Raw genomic sequence first — 19,741 nt, 5'->3', positions numbered from 1 at the left:
AATATGCCATTTGCACGAAAATAACTGTGATGTGCTGTGACCTGTAGCCCCCGGCATTGATAGCCTCCTTGCAAATGGATGGAGGAGGAGGAGGTCCTGGATTGAGGGAGGAGCTGCCGAAAAAGCCAAAACCCAAAACCCAAAGCCACAGATATAGCTAACAAATGGCTTAATTCAGCCAGCAGCTTGACTGCGGAATGCGGCGCGATAAAAAGTACATGTATTAAAATTAACAAAACAACAAGACGCAGACAAGAAACGCCTTCTTTTGGCCCACATCGGTTGGGTGGGTGGATTTGTGGATTTGTGGAGCTTTTGGAGCCTAGTTCCATCACGTGATTGACGCACATTTCGAGCCAGCGAATACAACTGCTAATTCGACGCACCCAACTATGGGGATTGTGGAGTGGGAACGGGAATGGGAATGGTGGAAATTTTATGTGTCTTCGTCATGTTAATTGTTTTCCTTTGTTCGGCATTGTGGGCTGCTTTTTGCCGCCACAGCCTTTGCTGTTGCTTTGTTGTAAGCCATAATTTGCGCGCTTATAACTCAAAAGTTTTGCCGTCAAGCCAAACGCAACTAACTTTATTAACTGAAGGAGCGGGCCTTAGCCAGCTTTTGACTTCATTTGGGCCCATTCTTTTTGTTTTCTTGATTTCCGTTTCCGAGCGTCGGTTTAGCAGGAGGACGCAACTTTCTTTGGCTTGTTTTTATGGTAATCGGCGCATAACAAAACCACACTACCACCGCACCACCGCACCACCGCACCACCATCCACCTGTGTGTCTTAGGGGGGAGGTGGAGGTGGGTGGTGGCATGGCATTTGGAAATTAAACTGCGCACAGTCCTTAAAATTTTATAACTTAATTTCTCTTGGTCTGGCATTTTTGTGAACTTTTTGATTTGATTTCGTTTGGCACTCGCACAACTCCTTTTTCGCCGTATCGGTGGGCTGTTTGTGGGTGGTTGGGTTGGATTGGATTTGGGTGGTTTACCAGGTGGTTTTCCAGGTGGTTTTCAGCTGGTTTTCTGGCTGCTTTCAGGTGGGTGGGTGGGCAAGGCAGTGACGTGCCTGGCGTTCTTTTTCAGCCCGGAATTCGGCATGCGAATTAGAATAATAAACTGCTGGAATTTATTTGGCGCAGGAAAATGCTTTGGCTGCGCTGATAAGGTTGATCTATGGCCGTTGGCATTTCAATGGCCGCGATAAGAGCAATGAGTTTTGAAGGATTATGCCGGTGGCAGCATAATTGATGTGAGGCGAACATAACTCAATTGTGCCGTAATTGCGCTCCTCCAAATCTGGCTTTTCCGCCTCCAACGCTCTCCATTATTGGGCATAGCCCTAGTCGGCCATCCGATGCTCTATCTGCCTGGCTTTCTACCCTAGTTACCTTCGCAAGTACTTTGCAGCTGCTTTCATTATGCTAATTGCACGGACATCAACTGCGGAAACAATGCAACTAATAACAGAAGGCGGGGCAATCGCAGCAAAGGAGCGGAAAAGCACACAGGTATACAGGTATACAGGTATCCAGGTACACAGGAAAACTAGGGAAGAAACCAAAGAATTTTCATTAAAATTTTCATTTAGTTGCGCAATTATTTTTGTGCAGCCATTTTAATAACACTAATTTACCTTCAATTCCCAACTCTTTTTCGAGTCGCACAAAGGCCACCGATGAAAGAGACGGCGCATCGCACGGCGAATGCGAATGCGAAAGAGACGGCGACATACGGTTATAAATATGCGCAGCTGCAGGATAATAAAAATGATAAGTTTTTCTCTTTCTCTCTCACCCGTTTTTGCCGTCTTTTAATTTCATTCCTTTCAGCATTCACTCAACCGGCCACAGCTGAAGCTCAGCTATTACACTGCGCAAAACGTTGATACCTTCATATTCCCCTCGAGACTCGAGGCACCAAAAACTGCAATTGAGTCATGGCCTATAACACATTTGTTCGATCGGCTGTAGAGCTACAGTGAGCTCGGTAAATTCCAAATATGCAACATTTTCCTCACTGCTCCGATTCGAAATTGCTCGCAATTCAGGAAAAAATATTCTCTTTTTCCCAGTACCATCGGTTGTCATGCGACCGCAGCAGCAACGAGAACCAAAAGCTTCAAAGGCGGCCAGAACATCAAGTTCATTCTAAGCCGTTTGCATTGCAAATTCTGCATGGCCCGGCGAAAAGGGGGTGGGGGCAACTGGTTGGCCCCACAATCACTTTTCAATTAAATGGCATTCTTTCCTCTTTGCCATTATTTTGTGTTTTTTGCTCTATGCAGCGCTCTAGCTTTTCCCAGCAGCTCGGAGCAAAATGAGGCTGCCACAAAAGCAGAAGGCGTTAAAATACGTTGAGTGGCGCTGAGCAATGGAAATGGGGGCAGAAATGGGGCTTCATTTATGTGCTTGACCAACTCGACGAGGGAACGACTTAATCGCTCTCCACTCGCAACAACAGCCTGTTCAATTGTCAATCATTAATAGGGATTGACATGGACATGTCGCAAAAACTCGCGCCAGATTTAAATCCCCCAAAATTAATTATAAAACCAATTAGCAGGGCTCGAAGCTCGGGATTAACACAGATTCTGTCATAATTAGGTGCCGAAAGCTTTCTTATTTGCAGGGACAGCAAAAACAATAAAATCCCAGTCGGCCAAGTTGCCATTTGGGGCATTAGTCCTGCGGGATTAGGCCAAACTTTGTTAATTCGACGAAATTTAAGAACCCGGCCGAGAAGTAAGCAAATAACTGGCAATTTCCGAACCATAAAAAAGGTGCTTCCAATTGGCAATGAATTGAAAAACGAACCTGCGAGCAAAATATGCGTGCTAACTTTTCGCATTTACTTTTATTTGAACAGCGTAATACCCAAGTACACGTAAGTATAAGTACGTCTGGAATGGCTGCCTAAGTACGGCATGGATTAAAAGTTTCGGCCTCAGATCAACCCGAAGCTATGTCCCCTTCGAGGAATTCTTGCTGCCCAGCGCCGGGGCGGTGGGCGTGGCCGGGGAGTCCGCCGCCTCCACTGCATCGCCGTGTTTGAGCCAATAGGGCGCTAGCCGCAGCATGAGAATGGCGCCCAGCGGGGCGGTGAATATAATCGCCAGCACCGAGATGATGAGCACATTCCCGGCCAGAGCAAGCTGCTCCGCACTGGCCACGCTGGCCGCGCGTGCCATGTCCAAGGCCACTGGACCCAAGGCGGCCTAGGGGAACGAGAGGGTTAGCGGGGGCTCGTAATAAGCAGCGGCCACCGCTGCGTATGAGTGATATGTGATTTGCAGCGGTGCCAGATGAAATGCAGTTTGCTGTGCCATTTTAATTAAATCAGTAGGAAAAAGGTGGACAGTGGACAGTGAAATATGCACCACATATTAGGGCACACTTGCGACCGACCGCCGTCCTGGTTTTTGGCTCTCTTTCTCTGGATTTTTGGCTAAGTAAGTAAGCCAGCGTAACATTTAAATTTCTGTAAGCCACAGACGCACACTCGCCTGCTCAGGCGACATAAACAAAATGTCCGCTTGCGGTTAAACTGCAAACAAAAGGCTGGCATGCCAACTGCAGCCGCAGGAGCAGGTCCTGCGATGACTCTGGCTCTGACTCCGGCTCTGACTCTGACTCTGTCGCTGGCCCAGAGAACATGACCTGCAAATACGTGTATAACTTAAGCATGGGGAAAACACCAGCCAGGGCAGCCAGGACAAGCCGGACAACCAGGACAACCAGGACAAGCAGGACAACCAGGACGATGGTCAGTCTGCTCGTGGCAAGCGAGTGAAATGGCCGGCAATGAAATAAAAAGCGCCACCAGGCGGGAGACAACGGATGGGAAATGGGAAATGGAAAATGGAAACGGTGGGGGTAGTGGGTAAAGTGGAAGGGAGAAAGGGGGGACTGGGAACCGCAGCAACATGACACGCGGAACGGGAAACTTACTTGGACAGTTGCTTTGGGAAAACCGGAAATTGTAATGTAGGCACGTTCCTTTCTCGACAGATTTCCGCCATATGTGGATAAATATGCAAAAGCCAGGCGAAACTGAAAACAAGAACAAGAAAGTGGTCATCTCTGGGCGCTTTTTTCAGCCCACGTTTTTCTGTGAGCTCGCAGGTAACATTTGCATTGCGGTCCCGGAACATTTTCATTTCGGTTCACCCGCCACGCCCAACCGGAATCTCCACTTGGTCTGCGTTCTGACCAAAATGGATGCCTGGATGGGTGGCGCCACACCGCCGGTCCGATGGGTCAGAAAGAAATGAAATAAGTGGCCGGGACGAGCAGTTGTTGCACCGCCGGCCGCGCCTCCGGCGACCATTTTAATTACCAAACTTCCGACGAGCACCAACAATGCGCCATAACCGATTACATGGCCCTGCAGCACGTTGAAATTAATTTCCTTGCCGATGAGCGCAAACGAGACGGGCTTGAGGAACTTCCACATGAGGTCCAGTCGCTTGGGCACACTCGCCTGCAAGGGGAATCAATAAGTTGCAGTTAGATCGTGGCCCGATCCATCATGTTGCCCAGTTAAAGCACGTCCTGACTTCCCGGGCAAGCCGGCCAATCGGCTTAAGAGGCGCCTGGCCAGCATCTGGGTTAAAAGTTTGGGGCAAAGGTAAATGAAAGGCGGACGTTCCGCACAGGAATAGAAAGGAAAAACACATGCTCGAAACAAATCGAGAGCCGGCAGTCAACTCTGACATGGGACAAGGACGTGATGTCACAAATTACCTAGCAGAAATCCCGCACACAGCCGCTTTTTACAGCTGCAGCGGCGCAGGCCTAAAAAATAGCACTATTGCCAGGGAGCATTTTTCTTGGCCCGAAAGCAGGGAAAAAGCACTCAGAAACGCAAAAGTGGCGGCAGAGGCCAAAGTCTCCAGCTCAGGGAGTTAGCCGACTGGACTTCTTTTCTTCGATTCTGGACAGAGCAGGAAACTCTGAGTGAGTTATATGGATATGGCGGAAAAACTTGTCTCCCAGTCTAGATGTTTAGTTTCTTCAGGAATAGGGTTATATATTATATATAGAGATATGCCCCGAAATACTTCGCAGTGCAGGATACTCACAGTTTGCTGGGCCTGCAGCTGCTGGGCCGTCAGCCTGGCCTCCTCCCGCCGCCAGCCAATCCTCGCAATAAAGGCGGTCGTTACACAACCCAGGGCTCCGGCCGAGGTATAGCCGATGACGCGGCTGCCCATCACGGCGATGGTGCCGCCCAAGACGGTGAGGACGAAGCGGAGGCCATTTGCGTACGTCTGCAAGGATGCGAGCAAGGACAGATATGAAGCGGGTGAATGGCAAAACAGGTGAGTTAGGCGGCTGAGTGGGAAAAAATGGCGAAATCACTTTACAAAACTCTGATGGAAACTGCTTTTTGTGCTTTTTTTGCACCATTGTTTGTGTTTTGCGTGTGCGGTCAGTTGCGTATACGCAACGTGTGCTGCAGTGCAGTAAAAGCGAGGAAAAGGATACTGTACTGTGTCCTGCGTCCTGTCGCCCTGTTTTCGTTTTAGCATATATATACCAGTTTTGCCAGCTCGAAAAATTGCACTAAAATGAGTTCCAGGGCTTCAGATCTGATAAATCTCGCCTGCAACAATGTTTTCTCAGCCGGAGTTTTCGGCTATTTTGTAATAGCTGCAGTGTCAAGTTTTCAAGTCGCCAGTTTTGCTGGCTGATTGGAATCTTTTTTAATTTAGCCGGTGATTTTGCAACTACGCCGCAAACGGCTGCAATTCAATTTTACGCCCCACCCGTCAAGCTATTTGTATTTAACTATAAACTGCTCGTTCTAGTAAAATGGCATGAAATTGACTTTGGCAGCACATCGTTAGCTTGCCAGGCTTTATTATAAGGTGGGAAACTCAAGTTTCCTTTCACGCCGGCACACTTAATTTTCCAACTTGCGTTTCCGCCACCTCCTTGAACTACAACTTTTGCGCGAATATCTTATTGAAAAACACTGTCAACTGGCTTGGGCGCAAAAAAAGTGGCAAAAGGTGACGTTGAATGCGAAATTACAGAGCACTGCGCAATAATAATAAAATAAAGGCGGTAGCAATGACATGCGAAAGGAGCCTGAGAAAGGAGCCCAAAACCGAGGCCTGATGACAGCCACCCACAAGCAGCCCATCCTCGCCCCCTTGGGAGCTGACAGCGAATAGCCCGAGGACGTATATACATGGGTATATATGTGCTGTGTATATATGTGCTTGGTGCGCTTGATGGGCGGCACGAGGTGAGTGGGTGTGTGAAATATGCAAGGATGCAACTTCAGCGGCGCTCAGCGTGAAATTTTTGTACAAACTGCAGCACTGCGTGGATGCGGATGCGGATGTGGGTGTGGATGCCACTTGACGGTGGCAAAGGCGAGCGCGACTTGCAGAAAACAAAAGTTATGAGAACTCGACGGGAGTGTGTGTGCACGGAGGTTGCAAGGGTGGGTTTTGATGGCTTGGGTGGCATGCAGCATGCAGCATGCAGCATGCACCACCCATGGCGTTTGATTATGCGCGCCATTAGCGGTGTAAGTTGCGGCAATGAGTTTGTGGCTCTGGCTGCGGCTGCCGCGATGTCCCCGGCATAACTTCACATAGATGCTGGCAGTAACTGTCGTCGCAAATGTCGCCAGCTTCGCCGTTGCCGTTGTCGTTGTCGTTGCCGCTATGCATGTAAGTGTCTTTTTATGCAAAATGCACCCACACAAACAGCCGCGAAGGGGGAAGCCAGCACTGCGCGAAAAAATAGCACCAATACGTACTGCTACACAGTGTGCCATGTGATCGATTCCAACGGGAAGAATGGATGGTTACTGCCAGAACTTTGCTTAAAATGCAGCATTTGCAAATTGAGCTGACACTGTCAGATGTTGCGAAACTAGTTCAGTCGCCACCCGTTTCCCCCAGTGCAGCCGTACATATGGCACAGCGCCCACATGCCCCACCCAGCCGCTCGCCTCTGGAGACTGGCGCGCGTTTTGCATCATTAAATGCGCTGATTGAGTGTCTAAGTGTTCACTGAATGTGCATTTTAAGTGCAGCCCGCTCGAGGACGCGAAGGACGAGCTGCGTCTAGGTCCGCGCCTTTGTCTGGCAGCTTACCGCGCTCCGGGACGGCAAGTACTGGAGCAGCGAGCCGTAGAGATAGCCAAAAACGAGTCCAATCCCGATGCCAATGGGGCCCTGCAGCACTTGCTGGGTGAGCGAGGCTGGAAGTGGAAGCGGAGTGGGGGTTTATTTAACTGGGATTCTGGCTGGGACTCTGATGCCGATGCCCGGTCACGACGGGTGGCACGCACTCGTTGAGAATATTACGCTGATTATCACGCCAAACATGAAGATGGCTACCACATCGTTGCACGTGGTCATGGCGTAGATGAGCGTGTGGATGCCGCTGTTCAGCCCGAGTCGATCCTCCTTCAGCTTCAGCATCACGGTGACGACCACGTTGGGGGACACGGCGGTGATGACCAGGCTGCAACATTACCCCAAGTAATCAGTACCATTAATCCATTAGGCCGTCCGATAATCCAAGTGTTCCATTAGCTCATTGACTTACCCCAGGGCGATGCCCCACAGCCAGGGCATCGAGAGTGTCAGGTTGGCCAGTCCGGCGATGGCCGCCACCTCCACAATTGTGGGCAGAAGGGTCAAGCGGAGTATCATGAACCACAGCCGCTTGAAGGCGTCTCCGTCCAGCCCGAGGCCAGCCAGCAGCATGATGTTGATCAGGGCCATCTCCCTACGCAGCGGCAAAGAAAGCCGGATTAAATGTAATACGCACTTGCGGGAAATCTTACCTGAGGAACAGCTCGAACTTCTGGTAGCCCTCGAAGTTGGCCAGGCCCAGGTTGGCGTACAGTACGCCGAAGAACAGCATGCCCAGCATGTCGGGCAGGTGGACAAAGGTGACCAGGATGCCGGCGATCTGGGCGCCCACGAAGAGGAATGCAATGCGCATGATGGCGGTCGGTGGTTGGGAGTACTCCGGCAGCAGCACCCAGGCCATGGCCCAGAGGCCCAGGAAAATGGCCAGCAGGGCCACCAGCTCGGAAGTGTTCACCCAATGCGAACGGATGTACAGCCACCTGAAGGGCGAGTTCACGGAAAGAGTTAAACCAATGGCCAGAAAGGTTCCGAGCAAACTGAGGAAACAGTATCATGTGTTCCTTTCTCCAGGTATGGGGTACACATAATTGCCGCTAATTATCGAGCCCCACTTGGAGCTATAAAAGCTGACGGCCCCGGGAAAACAGAGCTAGGACTAAGCACAATGGACGACCACCAGGATCGCATTGAAGCCATGCGCCTCATTCTCCGGGTCATGCAACTATTTGGCCTCTGGCCCTGGTCCCTGAAATCGGAAGAGGAGTGGACTTTCAGCGGTTTTGTGAGGCGCCACTATCGCCTTCTGCTGCACCTGCCCATTACCTTCGCCTTTATCGGACTCATGTGGCTGGAGGCCTTCATCTCGAGCAACCTGGAGCAGGCTGGCCAGGTTCTCTACATGTCCATCACCCAGATGGCTTTGGTGGTGAAAATCCTCAGTATTTGGCATCATCGCACCCAAGCCTGGCGGCTGATGCAGGAGTTCCAATACGCTCCGGCCTACCAGCTGCACAGCCAGGAGGAGGTGGACTTCTGGCGCCGGGAGCAGCGATTGTTCAGGTGGTTCTTCTACATCTACATCCTGATCAGCTTGGGCGTGGTGTACAGTGGCTGCACGGGAGTACTTTTCCTGGAGGACTACGAGCTACCCTTCGCCTACTACGTGCCCTTCGAGTGGCAGAACGAGAGCAGGTACTGGTTCGCCTATGGTTACGACATGGCGGGCATGACGCTGACCTGCATCTCCAACATCACCCTGGACACCCTGGGCTGCTACTTCCTCTTCCATATCTCCCTCTTATACCGACTGCTCGGTCTGCGCTTGAGGGAACTGAAGAATATGCAGGATGATGCCATGTTTGGCAAGGAGCTGCGTGCCATCTTCCTATTGCATCGCAGGATTAGGAGGTTTAGTATGCCTCAACATCGCGCACTGTCGCTTGCTATATCTTTTTCTCTTGCAGATTGACCCTGACCTGCCAGAGCATTGTATCTCCCTATATTCTGTCCCAGATCGTGTTGAGCGCCCTGATCATCTGCTTCAGTGGCTACCGCCTGCAGCACGTGGGGATCCGCGATAATCCCGGCCAGTTTATATCCATGCTGCAGTTCGTCAGTGTGATGATCCTGCAGATCTACCTGCCCTGCTACTACGGCAACGAGATAACCGTGTATGCCAACCAGCTGACCAACGAGGTGTACCACACCAACTGGCTGGAATCTCGGCCGCCGACTCGCAAGCTACTCACTGCCTACATGGAGCACCTGAAGAAACCTGTGGCCATCCGGGCTGGCAGCTTCTTCGCCGTGGGTCTGCCCATTTTTGTTAGGACCATCAACAACGCCTACAGTTTCTTGGCTTTACTACTGAATGTCTCAAAGTAACACGGCACTTTAAATAAATATGGCTGCTTATATCTGAAATACATGTTATTTGAATTGAAGGAATGGAACACCACTAATCACCTCATATATCATGACATACTAAGTCACAAGTATAAGTTTACATACTGGAAGTCGCTTCGAAAGCCCTGCTATCAATTTCATTAAATTCCAAGAGCATAAAACCCTATTGAACATATTCAAGCTTATTCCAGTTAAGGTTAATATCGAAAACATATTAATTTCTGTGACATGTGACATCTTCACCGCTGCACAGGCTTCACTGCACTGATGATACATCGTCGCATTTGGAAATGAGTAAGGTATGATGAGTTCTGCCCCCAACATTCCTGCTTCCAATTGCGTGTCTTAGCCATTTAGTAGCGGCCAACAATTAACGTGTGGTAATGTCAGTAAGCTAATTATTGTAATTGCCCTGCTCATTAGTTGTACATGTAAATATTTGGCTGGTTACCTAAGGAAATCAGGGACGGAACGTATTGGGAACTAAGCTCACAAAATGAACCGGTTCCTCAAAATGTAACATAATCATCAGCAAATAAATATTGTTTTAAAGATGCCAGCAGAATGTCCAGGCGCTTGGAGTGAACTAGGACGTAAAAAGAGAGTTCAGCGAGGGAAAAGTTTATTGATACCACCCTAGTTCACCCAAAATCCAAAAAAATGTCCACTAACTTACCCAATAAGGCTATTAAAACTCAACGGCTATAAAAGCCCTAAAAATCTTCAGAACTTTTCATAAAATAGATCAAAATTAAGCTGCAAATGGAGTCTACAAATCGCCTAAGCGCCATCCAGACACTTCTGGTGATCCAACGCTGGATAGGACATCTTAAATGGGAAAAGGAGGGCGAAGATGGAGCCTTAACCTGGCTAAAACGCATATATCCTCTAGTGCTGCACCTTCCATTCACCTTCACGTATATTGGCCTCATGTGGTATGAAGCTGTGACCTCATCGGATTTTGAGGAAGCTGGCCAAGTTCTGTACATGTCCATAACCGAACTGGCTTTGGTCACCAAACTGCTGAATATTTGGTATCGACGCCATGAAGCTGCTAATCTCATCCACGAATTGCAACACGATCCCGCATTTAATCTGCGCACCTCCGAGGAAATCCGATTCTGGCAGCAAAATCAAAGGGATTTTAAGAGAATTTTTTACTGCTACATTGGAGGCAGCCTTATCGTGGCTGCCATGGGATATGTAAGCGTATTTTTCCAGGAGGATTACGAGCTGCCCTTCGGCTACTACGTGCCGTTCGAGTGGCGCACCAGGCAGCGATACTTCTACGCCTGGGGCTACAATGTGGTGGCCATGACCCTGTGCTGTCTATCGAACATCCTGCTGGACACCTTGGGCTGCTACTTCATGTTCCACATCGCCTCGCTCTTCAGGCTGCTGGGAATGCGACTGGAGGCCTTGAAAAATGCCACCGAGGAGAAGGCCAAGCCGGAGTTGCGCCGCATTTTCCAGCTGCACTCCAAGGTGCGCCGCTTGACCAGGAAGTGCGAAGTGCTAGTGTCGCCATATGTTCTATCCCAAGTGGTCTTCAGTGCCTTCATCATCTGCTTCAGTGCCTACCGACTGGTGCACATGGGCTTCAAGCAGCGACCTGGACTCTTCGTGACCACCGTGCAGTTCGTGGCCGTCATGATCATCCAGATTTTCCTACCCTGCTACTACGGCAACGAGTTGACCTTTCACGCCAGTGCACTGACCAACAGTGTCTTCGGTGCCAACTGGCTGGAGTACTCCGTGGGCACGCGCAAGCTGCTCAACTGCTACATGGAGCTGCTCAAGCGGCCGGTGAAGGTGCGAGCTGGGGTGTTCTTCGAAATAGGACTGCCCATCTTTGTGAGGGTAAGGTGTTCGCAAAAGTTTGAATAATCTAAATATATTTCTGCTCTTTAACCCCCGCTTTTGGCAGACCATCAACAATGCCTACACCTTCTTCGCCCTGCTGCTGAAGATATCCAAGTAGAGGGAAACGCACCCACTGCAATGGAAACGCACCCACGGGTCGGATACGTAACGCTGTAACTCATACGCCCCGTTGTTGTGAACACGAGGAATAAACGCCTGCAGCCAACAAGGCATTTCGCCAGCTATTAAACTAAGTGTCGCAGCCAAAAAGGGAACAAGAAACCGGGCTAGCCTGCGACTAGACGTGGGCATGGTGTTTGGGAATGAGATATGCCTGCTAACGGGATCCGCAGGACCCCAATCCCGCGCCATCTTCCCGCTCAAATCCAGCGGAAGCACGCGCCGCCAACTTCCACGACGACGACATTGTTGGCGCACAAAAGAAGTACAAAATACAAAATACAAAATGCGAAACGAGAAGCAAAGAATGGCAGCCAACGGATATGCGAAAAACGCGTGCATGGCAAGTGTGAATGGCGGCGCTGCTGTCCCGCCGGAAGTGCATTCAAAGGGTTAAGCACAAATCCGCACAATGGCGGCCCCACCTCCGCCCGCAGTGCTGGCCACATGAGCTTTTCACTTACCACTTGGGCCCTTTGTACTCGTCGCCACGGACTCCGCCCGGAGTTGGGTTCGCAGCTGGGTAGCCGGCCGCGGATCCTGGGCCAAAGCTGGAGTTGGAGTTGGAGTTGGAGTTGCCCGCATTGTTGGCGGCCACATTCTGTGTTGTATTTGTTAAATTTAATGATGTCGGCGTTAAAATTATTGTTGCAGCGCTTTGTGCGGCGTCTGCGCCCGCCTCATCCTCCGGGATTTTCTGTATGTCTAATTTGGTATGCAGCGGGCGGGTGGGCAGGATGTCGCCCTGCGAGTCCTGCGGCGCGGCTCCTTGTGTCATGTTGTCACCTGGCGCCTGTGCCCTGCTGCTGCTGCTGCTGCTGCTTTTGTACTGCTGCTGTTGCTGTTGCAGCTGCCACTGATACGGCTGCTGTCTGCTGCGCTTTGCTGTAAGTGGCAAAGAGATTTAAATGCCTTAATAGATACGTCTTTCACTGGGAGAGCGGTAATCGCTGGTAGGTTCTGCAGTCCTAAAGGGAGCACATGTGGAGATGGGCTAGATTTTGAAGGATCTTATTAATACTAGAGCTTTAAAACCTGACATGCATTGGCTAACTACATAGAACACTCTATTTAGCTCTTATTTCACTTCGCCTTGGCCTTGCAAAATGGAGCAGGACCATCGACCGCCTGCTAAGCGCCAAACTGGCGCATTTAGCCCATTTGGCATTCATTCCCGCTGCTCATGCATAACGAAAGCCCAACAGCAGTCGGATCGCTTAAATGGCAAAGTGCAGCCGACACACAGCCACTCCCGCCACTCGAGGCGGTGGCGAAATGAAGATTGCAACAAAGATTGACAGCCGTTGATTGTGCCGCCGAGGAGGCACGTCGGCGAGAAGGACGTCAGGAGCACCGCTGCCGGCAGGAAGCTGTCTTCACCTGGCCCAGGACGAGCACAAGGACGAGCGGCAGGATGAGGCGCACCCAGCCAGCCAGACGACAGTAGACAGTAGACAGTAGCCAGGTGCCTCCATAATTGGCTTCATTGTTGCCGCGACAATTTCACAGCTTGCGAGAGGCGGAAAAGGCGCTGGATGGTAGGTGGATGCCTATTCAGGTGGATAGGTGCTAGGTGCTAGGAAATACATAAATATTTCCATTTATAATTAGCGCACTTAATGCCGCCGAGCTTTCCAGCAATTGACGCCTCCTTCACGGCGGCTATTTGGAGTGGAGACTGATATTTGCATTTGAAGCGCCGTTCTAATAACAAGAATTTACAATCCACTTCACATCTCAATTATTATGCAGAGTTCACACTGTCTGCCGCCTGTGTGTTGCTGCCACATGGGCTGTGCAATCAGCACTTGATTTGATTTGATTTGATTCCAGCTGCCAGTTTCTTTGCCCTTTTTTGTTTGGGCCCTGTTTGTGTTTGATTTGAAAAGACAATCTGCTTGTCATTTGCCACCACTCGAATGGCTACGTGTTAATTGTGCGCAAATATTTAGCGCCAATTCTCGAATTCCCGCCGGTGCGAACTCTGAATGCTGCAGTGCTCGATTCTATATGCTATATTATACATATACATTTGTATTTGCGTGCTGGTCCATCGATCACGTGTCGCCTGTGATTCAGTGCGTCATGCGCCTCTGTGCCACACACGCCTAAATTGATTGCCGCTGCTAATTGGGTGTCATAATGCAGCGGCACAAATATTGGATCTGTGCTGTGAAGTGGCAACTAATAGAGCTCGGATTATTACAGCCGCAAATGAAATTAGAGCTCTACTTAATTTCGATTCAAATGAGTGCGGCAGGCAGACGAAGGGTTCCAAAAAGGCATTATTTTCGGATGGGAATTTACTAGCTGGCGTTAAGCTATATAATCTAATATATAGTATGAATATTAATAAGGAAGTCAGGAAAATGCAATATGATTAGCTTCTCAAGCTGGGAAAATAAATCCAATCACACTGAGGTACCAAAAGTGTGACCTCCTATTGATACCTACTAATTGTTTCAAGGTCGATCCACTATCAGGTTCAACTCTGCATTTGTTTCGCCCCCTCAGACTGAACAAATAAATAAACAAATTAAACAGCTGATGGAAGCGGAGATAACGCGTTGCAAAACAGCGGCAATCGAAATAATCTGCGACAAAGGGTAAAACGCCGGTCTCTTCGCAGTGTAACAACCAGAACAGCGCATAATTTTAATTATAGTTTCATTTGAAATAATAAAGTAATCTGCTTTGCAACGCGGAAGGCCAGAGCACGCAATAAATATACAAACTTTTTAAAACAATAACGAGCATGTGAGCATTTATGCTCTGTAAAGCTCAACGCGCTCATACAAATTCTGAATTGCAACAATAAACACAATGACGAGAGTTGGAAAATTATGGTTTTTCCGACGTTGTGGGGGCTTACCTGCACGGCGTATAATTAAATTAGATTGCGTTAGCCAAAGCGCCCATAAAACTAACTATATTCACATTCATCACATATTCCGATTCAGCAGAGAGTGCTATTTTATTGCCACCGTTTCACCGAACTGCACAATTTTAGCGCCGAACACCGACTAATCGCGTTCAATGGCGGCGGACAACTGAGATGCCAGCTCTCCCAAGCGGATAGCTCCACAGCCTCGGACTGACATATATATACTTTATCTTATGCTAATAAAAAACATATATCTGGGAAGTAGCGACGCTCTCATAGCCACGCGAGTGAGCCAGCAAAATATTTGCCTAACAACTTGAAATTAGCGGGCAAACCGAGCGGGATTGTGTGATAACGAGAACATATGGGATTATGGAATCGAAGGTGCTAATTACGAAAATCCAATCGAGATCAGGCTGTGCCCGTAATACATCACGCCGAGATTGTAGTCTTAAAGTGGGCAGTAGGTGGCAATTTGTAATCCCCGCCGCTCTGCAACATAAACACTTATTTGGCCCGAAGCATTTGCTTATCAATTAATTAGCCATAACCAATGGGAAACTTATGTGCGCCCTGCAAATATTTGCCATTTCAGAGGGCTAAACTCTGGGTTCAGTGGGATTTCGGTTGAGTTCATTATGGCTGCGAGCTTATTGAATATTTACCAGTTCAATGCGAAGTTCGCGTTTGAACTACAACAAATATTTAAGTTCTGCTAATTAATTTAAAATATCTCCGTCGCAACAAACCGAAACTCAAATGGCGCTCGGGGGGAGGAGCGAAATGATAACAGAGGCAAGATTTCTTCTCCATCTTTTTGAATTATGTGGCTCATTTAAAAGTTTTTGCGGCACTTACTTTTCTGTCTATTTTTTCTGTCTCCGCCCGGCGAAAAAATGCTGCATAAATTGTGCAAAGGTGTCGGCGAAGATAGCGTTCTCAGGTATTGTAAGGCAGCACTTTCGGAGGTCCTGCCGCTGCTGTGATATTTCATATTTCATATTCATGCGCTGCACTCGAGAAAACGGGGGAGCGTTGAGCCAACTTGCACTGCAAGTTGGGCAGGTCATTAAGGCTTCTTTGGCCGCCCGCCCCATTGATTATTACCTTTGGCAGCTTCCTGTGGCACGGCCACGCCCCCCCTGTCGCCGCACGCTCCGCCCACTTGCCCGGGGCACTTTTTTGGCATTTTATCTTGTCATATTTCCTGCAACTTTCAACTTTCAAGTGACCAGGCACGAAAATAATGCAAAAGTTATTTTAAGCCAAGGCACTGGATGCCTTTCGCATTTCGCATTTCGCTTTTCGCTTTTCAATTGCCCAAGAAGTTTCCACACAAATTATGCCACTGGTCACGAGAAGCGCAGCAGCAGCAGGATGTGCTGATGGAAAAAAGTAATGGCCATATCCATGGAGCTCCAGTTCCAGCTGCAGCTGCAGCTGCAGTTGCAGCCAAAGTTTTTGTCATTCGCTTGTCATGTGCGGACTATTGCGTACGAGTGCGAATCTGAGGTGTTAATTGGAAGCGAGGCAAACAGTTTTCCAGACAACGTCGGCCCGAAAACTAAACAACTTTGAAAAAGTTCGCTAGGGTCTGATGGAGAATTTATAGTTCTGCTCGAAGTTGCGCAAAGTTTTTTGCTGTCACTTAACATTTAGATTGTTATTTCAGCAAAAAGTGCCATAAATTGCCTGACACGGGCTCTACTTCGGTATATAGTGCGAGTATGTGTAGCTCCAGTAATTTACATCACTTATTCAACTATTCATTATTTGCAGACGAACGTTGGCTGCTTTTTCAATATGTTTAAACGTGAAATTGCGATCTGTGATGACTTCTGCAACTCCTTATTCCGTGCTTTTCCATGCCCAGGAGCACGGAGTTCCTGGCGCATACTTATATATCAAATCACTTTGCCCGTACTCAGCACACATTTATTTTATTTATGTTTACTTAAGCGTACCACCTTTTAACTATACCAGCCGGCTTCCTTGCCGCGTCCTGAATCCTGATTTCTCCACGCCATGCAACTCCACATGCTGCATGCCTCATGCTGCATGCTGCATGCTGCGCATTGGGGAAATAATTTCTTTGCGTGGAAGAAGATTGCATTCCGTTGTCACGCACTTCCTGCCAAGAGATGAACTCACGCCCCAGCGATTCGCATCTAATTTAGCGCTCATACATCGCAAATCAGTGGAAACTGGCACTTTCTTGGCTCGAGGCTGGCAGGCTACATAAAAGTGGTAGAGAAAACGAGGTCACAAGCGCCATTCAGCACCCTGCTGGTAAATAAGAGACAGCGACAAATTGAAAAAAGAAACTAAGCGGCCAAAGTCTGGCAGGTGGTCAAAGGTTAAGTGGGGGGAGCGAGTAAGTGCAGTTTTAGTAATTAGCTGCGGCGCAAGTGCAAGTGCCTTCAGATCCTTCAGATTTAGCCAAAGTACTCGAGCCTCTAAAGTGGGCCAACAGCTGCGAACGCAGCAGCGCCAATTGAAATGGCGTCTAAAGGGCTTTCGTGACGGCTAACATTCTCCCATTCATTTGGCAATCATTATGCTGAGTCACAGTCTTGCTGGCATTTATAAATGTCGCACACTGCGTATACGTAATGAACTGACTGGCACACAGCCACACACACGGGCAGATGGGGCGAATGCGCAATGCACTGCATTTATCAATAGACGAGTGAATGTTTGTGTGCCAAGCGTATATCATGTTGGCTTAGTTAACAGAAATGTCGCCGTTTCACTCACAAGCAGAGGCGACAGCTGAAAAGTGGCAGGTGGGAGGTGGCAGGTGGGCAGGTGAATGGCGGTGCTCAGCCATTCAAGGTTGAGCTTGAGGAATGGCCCAAACGCTGCATTTAAATGGAATTTATTTAATATAAACGAGTGCCTGCACATGCGAGCATTAGTGCTGCCTGCAGCGGTGCGCAAACCTATTTAAATATGACTTTCGCAGTCAAATCAGAGTCAGGCTCCAAATGGAAACGGGCATCGGAATCAGTATCAGAATCAGAGCTGCACTCCGAAACGAATGCACAGGAAATGAGCCCCGGTTAATGCATATTCATGGGAACATACTTTGCCGAGCGCCGCGGGCTCTTGCCACTCGTGTTAGTTGCATGATTGTGGGCATTTGGGCGCAACTAAAACGGCTCATTATTCGTGCGAAAATGCCACAATGGCGCTGGCCCAAGGGGAAATCCTGCTGCCAAAAAGTTGGCAATGGCTAGTGCGAAAACCCGCATTTGAGCAGATGCAAAACGCAAAACAATTGCAGCTCCGGCAGTTTCAAAAATACTAGCCACTCGCTTGTGGGCCAAAAACCAGCAAGGACCACCTGCCAAAACAGAGCAACGTAAACAAAAACCTCGGCCAACGAAGGTGGTCCACACAGGGCATTGAAAATTTGCAGAAACCAGAAGGAATGCAAGGAAGTGCCTGCCTTTGAGTTTGAGCCGGGACAGTGGATGCACTGCACTGCCAATCGCAGACATTCTGGCGTCAATATGCGGAAATATTACGTATACGCCACCCGCCTTCGCCGTTGTGCAAGATGTGATTGTGCGGTTCACTTAAAATCGAAATGCCTCAATCAGCTCCTGCCAGCTCGCAGAAAGAGCTGTGATTTTGCCAGGATATCTCGCCGACGAAACAAAAACTTTGCATAAACAAACTATGAATATACATATGTGTGTGCATGTGCTGTGTGCATATGTGCATATCTGAGCACGCATTGTGCACTTGGCTGTCGGAGCCACTTCGCTTGGCTGGCCAACAAAGCGTTGGCATGAAGCTGTGCCGCTGGATGTCTCTGTCTTCAGCATCCTCTTTGTGCTTCCACACATCCGGAGGACGGTTGCATAAAGGCAAGAATTTCCGGCACAAATACTTTGGCTCCGCATTTTTCCGAGCTCCCCATGACGACAGGGCGCAATTAAACATATTACTCACCTTCGGAGGCGCTTGGCGCGTTGGATCCATGGGCACGCGGAGGCGCCTGTGGCTTCTGGCCAAGCAGGTGCTCCTTTTCCGGCTCCAGGATGCTGGCGGTCACCGTTTCGCTGGCCCGCCGCAGCATGTGCAATGGAGTCACATTGGCGTCCCGATCCCGCTCAAGGTCTTGCTGGCAGGAGGACTTTTGGTCGGGCTCCTCGAAGGGATTGCTGTTGCGAAAGGCTTGTAAGGGCGGACCCTCACTGCCGGCCACTATGTCCAATACATCTGAGCAGTAACATAAATGTAAGGAGTTAATTTGTATTATTATTTCATATTTGTTGCACAAAAACAGGTCTCCAGCTATTTGGCAACATTTTAAATCAAGCATGATACATAGGGTTTGCTAATCAAACAGTTGATAATATAAAAAAATTTTGTGCATTTATTTTCCCAGCCCAAATTAAATTAAAGAGTTGATTTTCCAGCATTTTGACTTGTGGAAGCACACGTATTTGCACACGATTTAGTTATTGGCACTTGGGCAAAAATTGGCATTTAATTGATTAACCATAAACTCGTAAATTAGCGCCGAAAGTGAGTATCGAAAGCTGGCAGTGCTAAATGGCCATAGATACAAATATTGGGCTTACCGGAATCGCTGCTCATGTCGAATGTCGGCGAAATTCCGAGAACACAACAAAGCTGAGTGAATGAGTGTTTGAGTGAATGAGTGAATAAATGCGGAAAATAAGCCAAAGAGCGACAACTGCTGACGCAAACAGCACGATGACGTACGACTGTTCTTGGCTCAAATTGACGGCCAAGAGAAACGCTGCTGAGTGGCTGAATACACTTGACCGAACCCGAGAATCGAGTGGCTATATAGTATATATATAGAGGCGGATGGAACACGCGCGACGCGACCGGCGGAAAGGCGGAATGGAATAGTTGTAGTCCAGGGGTAGCTTGAGAACTCGGAGCTTCTTTTTATTACAGCACATGCACTGGCAATATTTGCCAAACGCATTAATTAGAAAAGCAAAAGCAGAAGCAGAAGCAACGGCAATTTAAACAAGCGATTGCCAGCGAGCGCTCTTCGATTAAAACTAATTGGCAAACAAACAAGCTGCGCGCAAAGCAAACCTTCTGTTTTCTTTCCTATCGGGCGAAAAGAGCGGAATGAGTCGGTTTTGGGGGTAAAAGTGGGGGCACTTACATATTTATAAGGGGTCGTTTAGCTGCGATTCCATGTGCCCATAGTTTTCTAAGGCGCAGCCAATTAGTTGATAAATAATTGTCATGCAATCATAATTTATCTGAGCAGATAAGGCGCGAA

The 19,741-nt window shown here is 48.8% G+C and overlaps 3 protein-coding genes across 4 annotated transcripts; 2 read left to right on the top strand and 1 right to left on the bottom strand.

The window, feature by feature from the left end:
* Nucleotides 1-2,821: 2,821 nt before the first annotated feature.
* On the bottom strand, nucleotides 2,822-19,119 carry LOC6554766 (sodium/hydrogen exchanger 9B2). Of its 2 annotated transcripts, XM_026984029.1 has the most exons (11): nucleotides 19,056-19,119; nucleotides 18,421-18,690; nucleotides 12,041-12,461; nucleotides 7,820-8,107; nucleotides 7,579-7,761; nucleotides 7,319-7,494; nucleotides 7,122-7,228; nucleotides 5,088-5,276; nucleotides 4,343-4,486; nucleotides 3,955-4,056; nucleotides 2,822-3,221 (listed from the first exon to the last, which is right to left on the bottom strand). In XM_026984029.1, the coding sequence occupies exons 1-11, from the start codon at nucleotides 19,069-19,071 to the stop codon at nucleotides 2,967-2,969; spliced, it is 2,151 nt and encodes a 716-aa protein (XP_026839830.1). In that variant the 5' UTR covers nucleotides 19,072-19,119; the 3' UTR covers nucleotides 2,822-2,966. The 2 variants fall into 2 exon arrangements, with proteins under 2 accessions (XP_026839830.1, XP_001982202.2); XM_001982166.3 differs by lacking the exons at nucleotides 18,421-18,690; nucleotides 19,056-19,119 and adding an exon at nucleotides 14,449-14,645.
* On the top strand, nucleotides 8,266-9,523 carry LOC6554893 (odorant receptor 94a). Its single transcript, XM_001982168.2, has 2 exons — nucleotides 8,266-9,035; nucleotides 9,092-9,523. Exons 1-2 carry the CDS (start codon nucleotides 8,293-8,295, stop codon nucleotides 9,510-9,512), a joined length of 1,164 nt encoding a protein of 387 aa, XP_001982204.1. The 5' UTR covers nucleotides 8,266-8,292; the 3' UTR covers nucleotides 9,513-9,523.
* On the top strand, nucleotides 10,296-11,514 carry LOC6554767 (odorant receptor 94b). The gene is made up of 2 exons (XM_001982167.1): nucleotides 10,296-11,393; nucleotides 11,461-11,514. Exons 1-2 carry the CDS (start codon nucleotides 10,296-10,298, stop codon nucleotides 11,512-11,514), a joined length of 1,152 nt encoding a protein of 383 aa, XP_001982203.1.
* Nucleotides 19,120-19,741: the final 622 nt, after the last annotated feature.

The sequence above is a fragment of the Drosophila erecta genome, unplaced genomic scaffold (assembly GCF_003286155.1).
Source record: "Drosophila erecta strain 14021-0224.00,06,07 unplaced genomic scaffold, DereRS2 tig00000000-arrow-pilon, whole genome shotgun sequence".
NCBI classification, from domain to species: domain Eukaryota; kingdom Metazoa; phylum Arthropoda; class Insecta; order Diptera; family Drosophilidae; genus Drosophila; species Drosophila erecta.
This window is presented reverse-complemented; position numbering and strand designations above follow the sequence as displayed.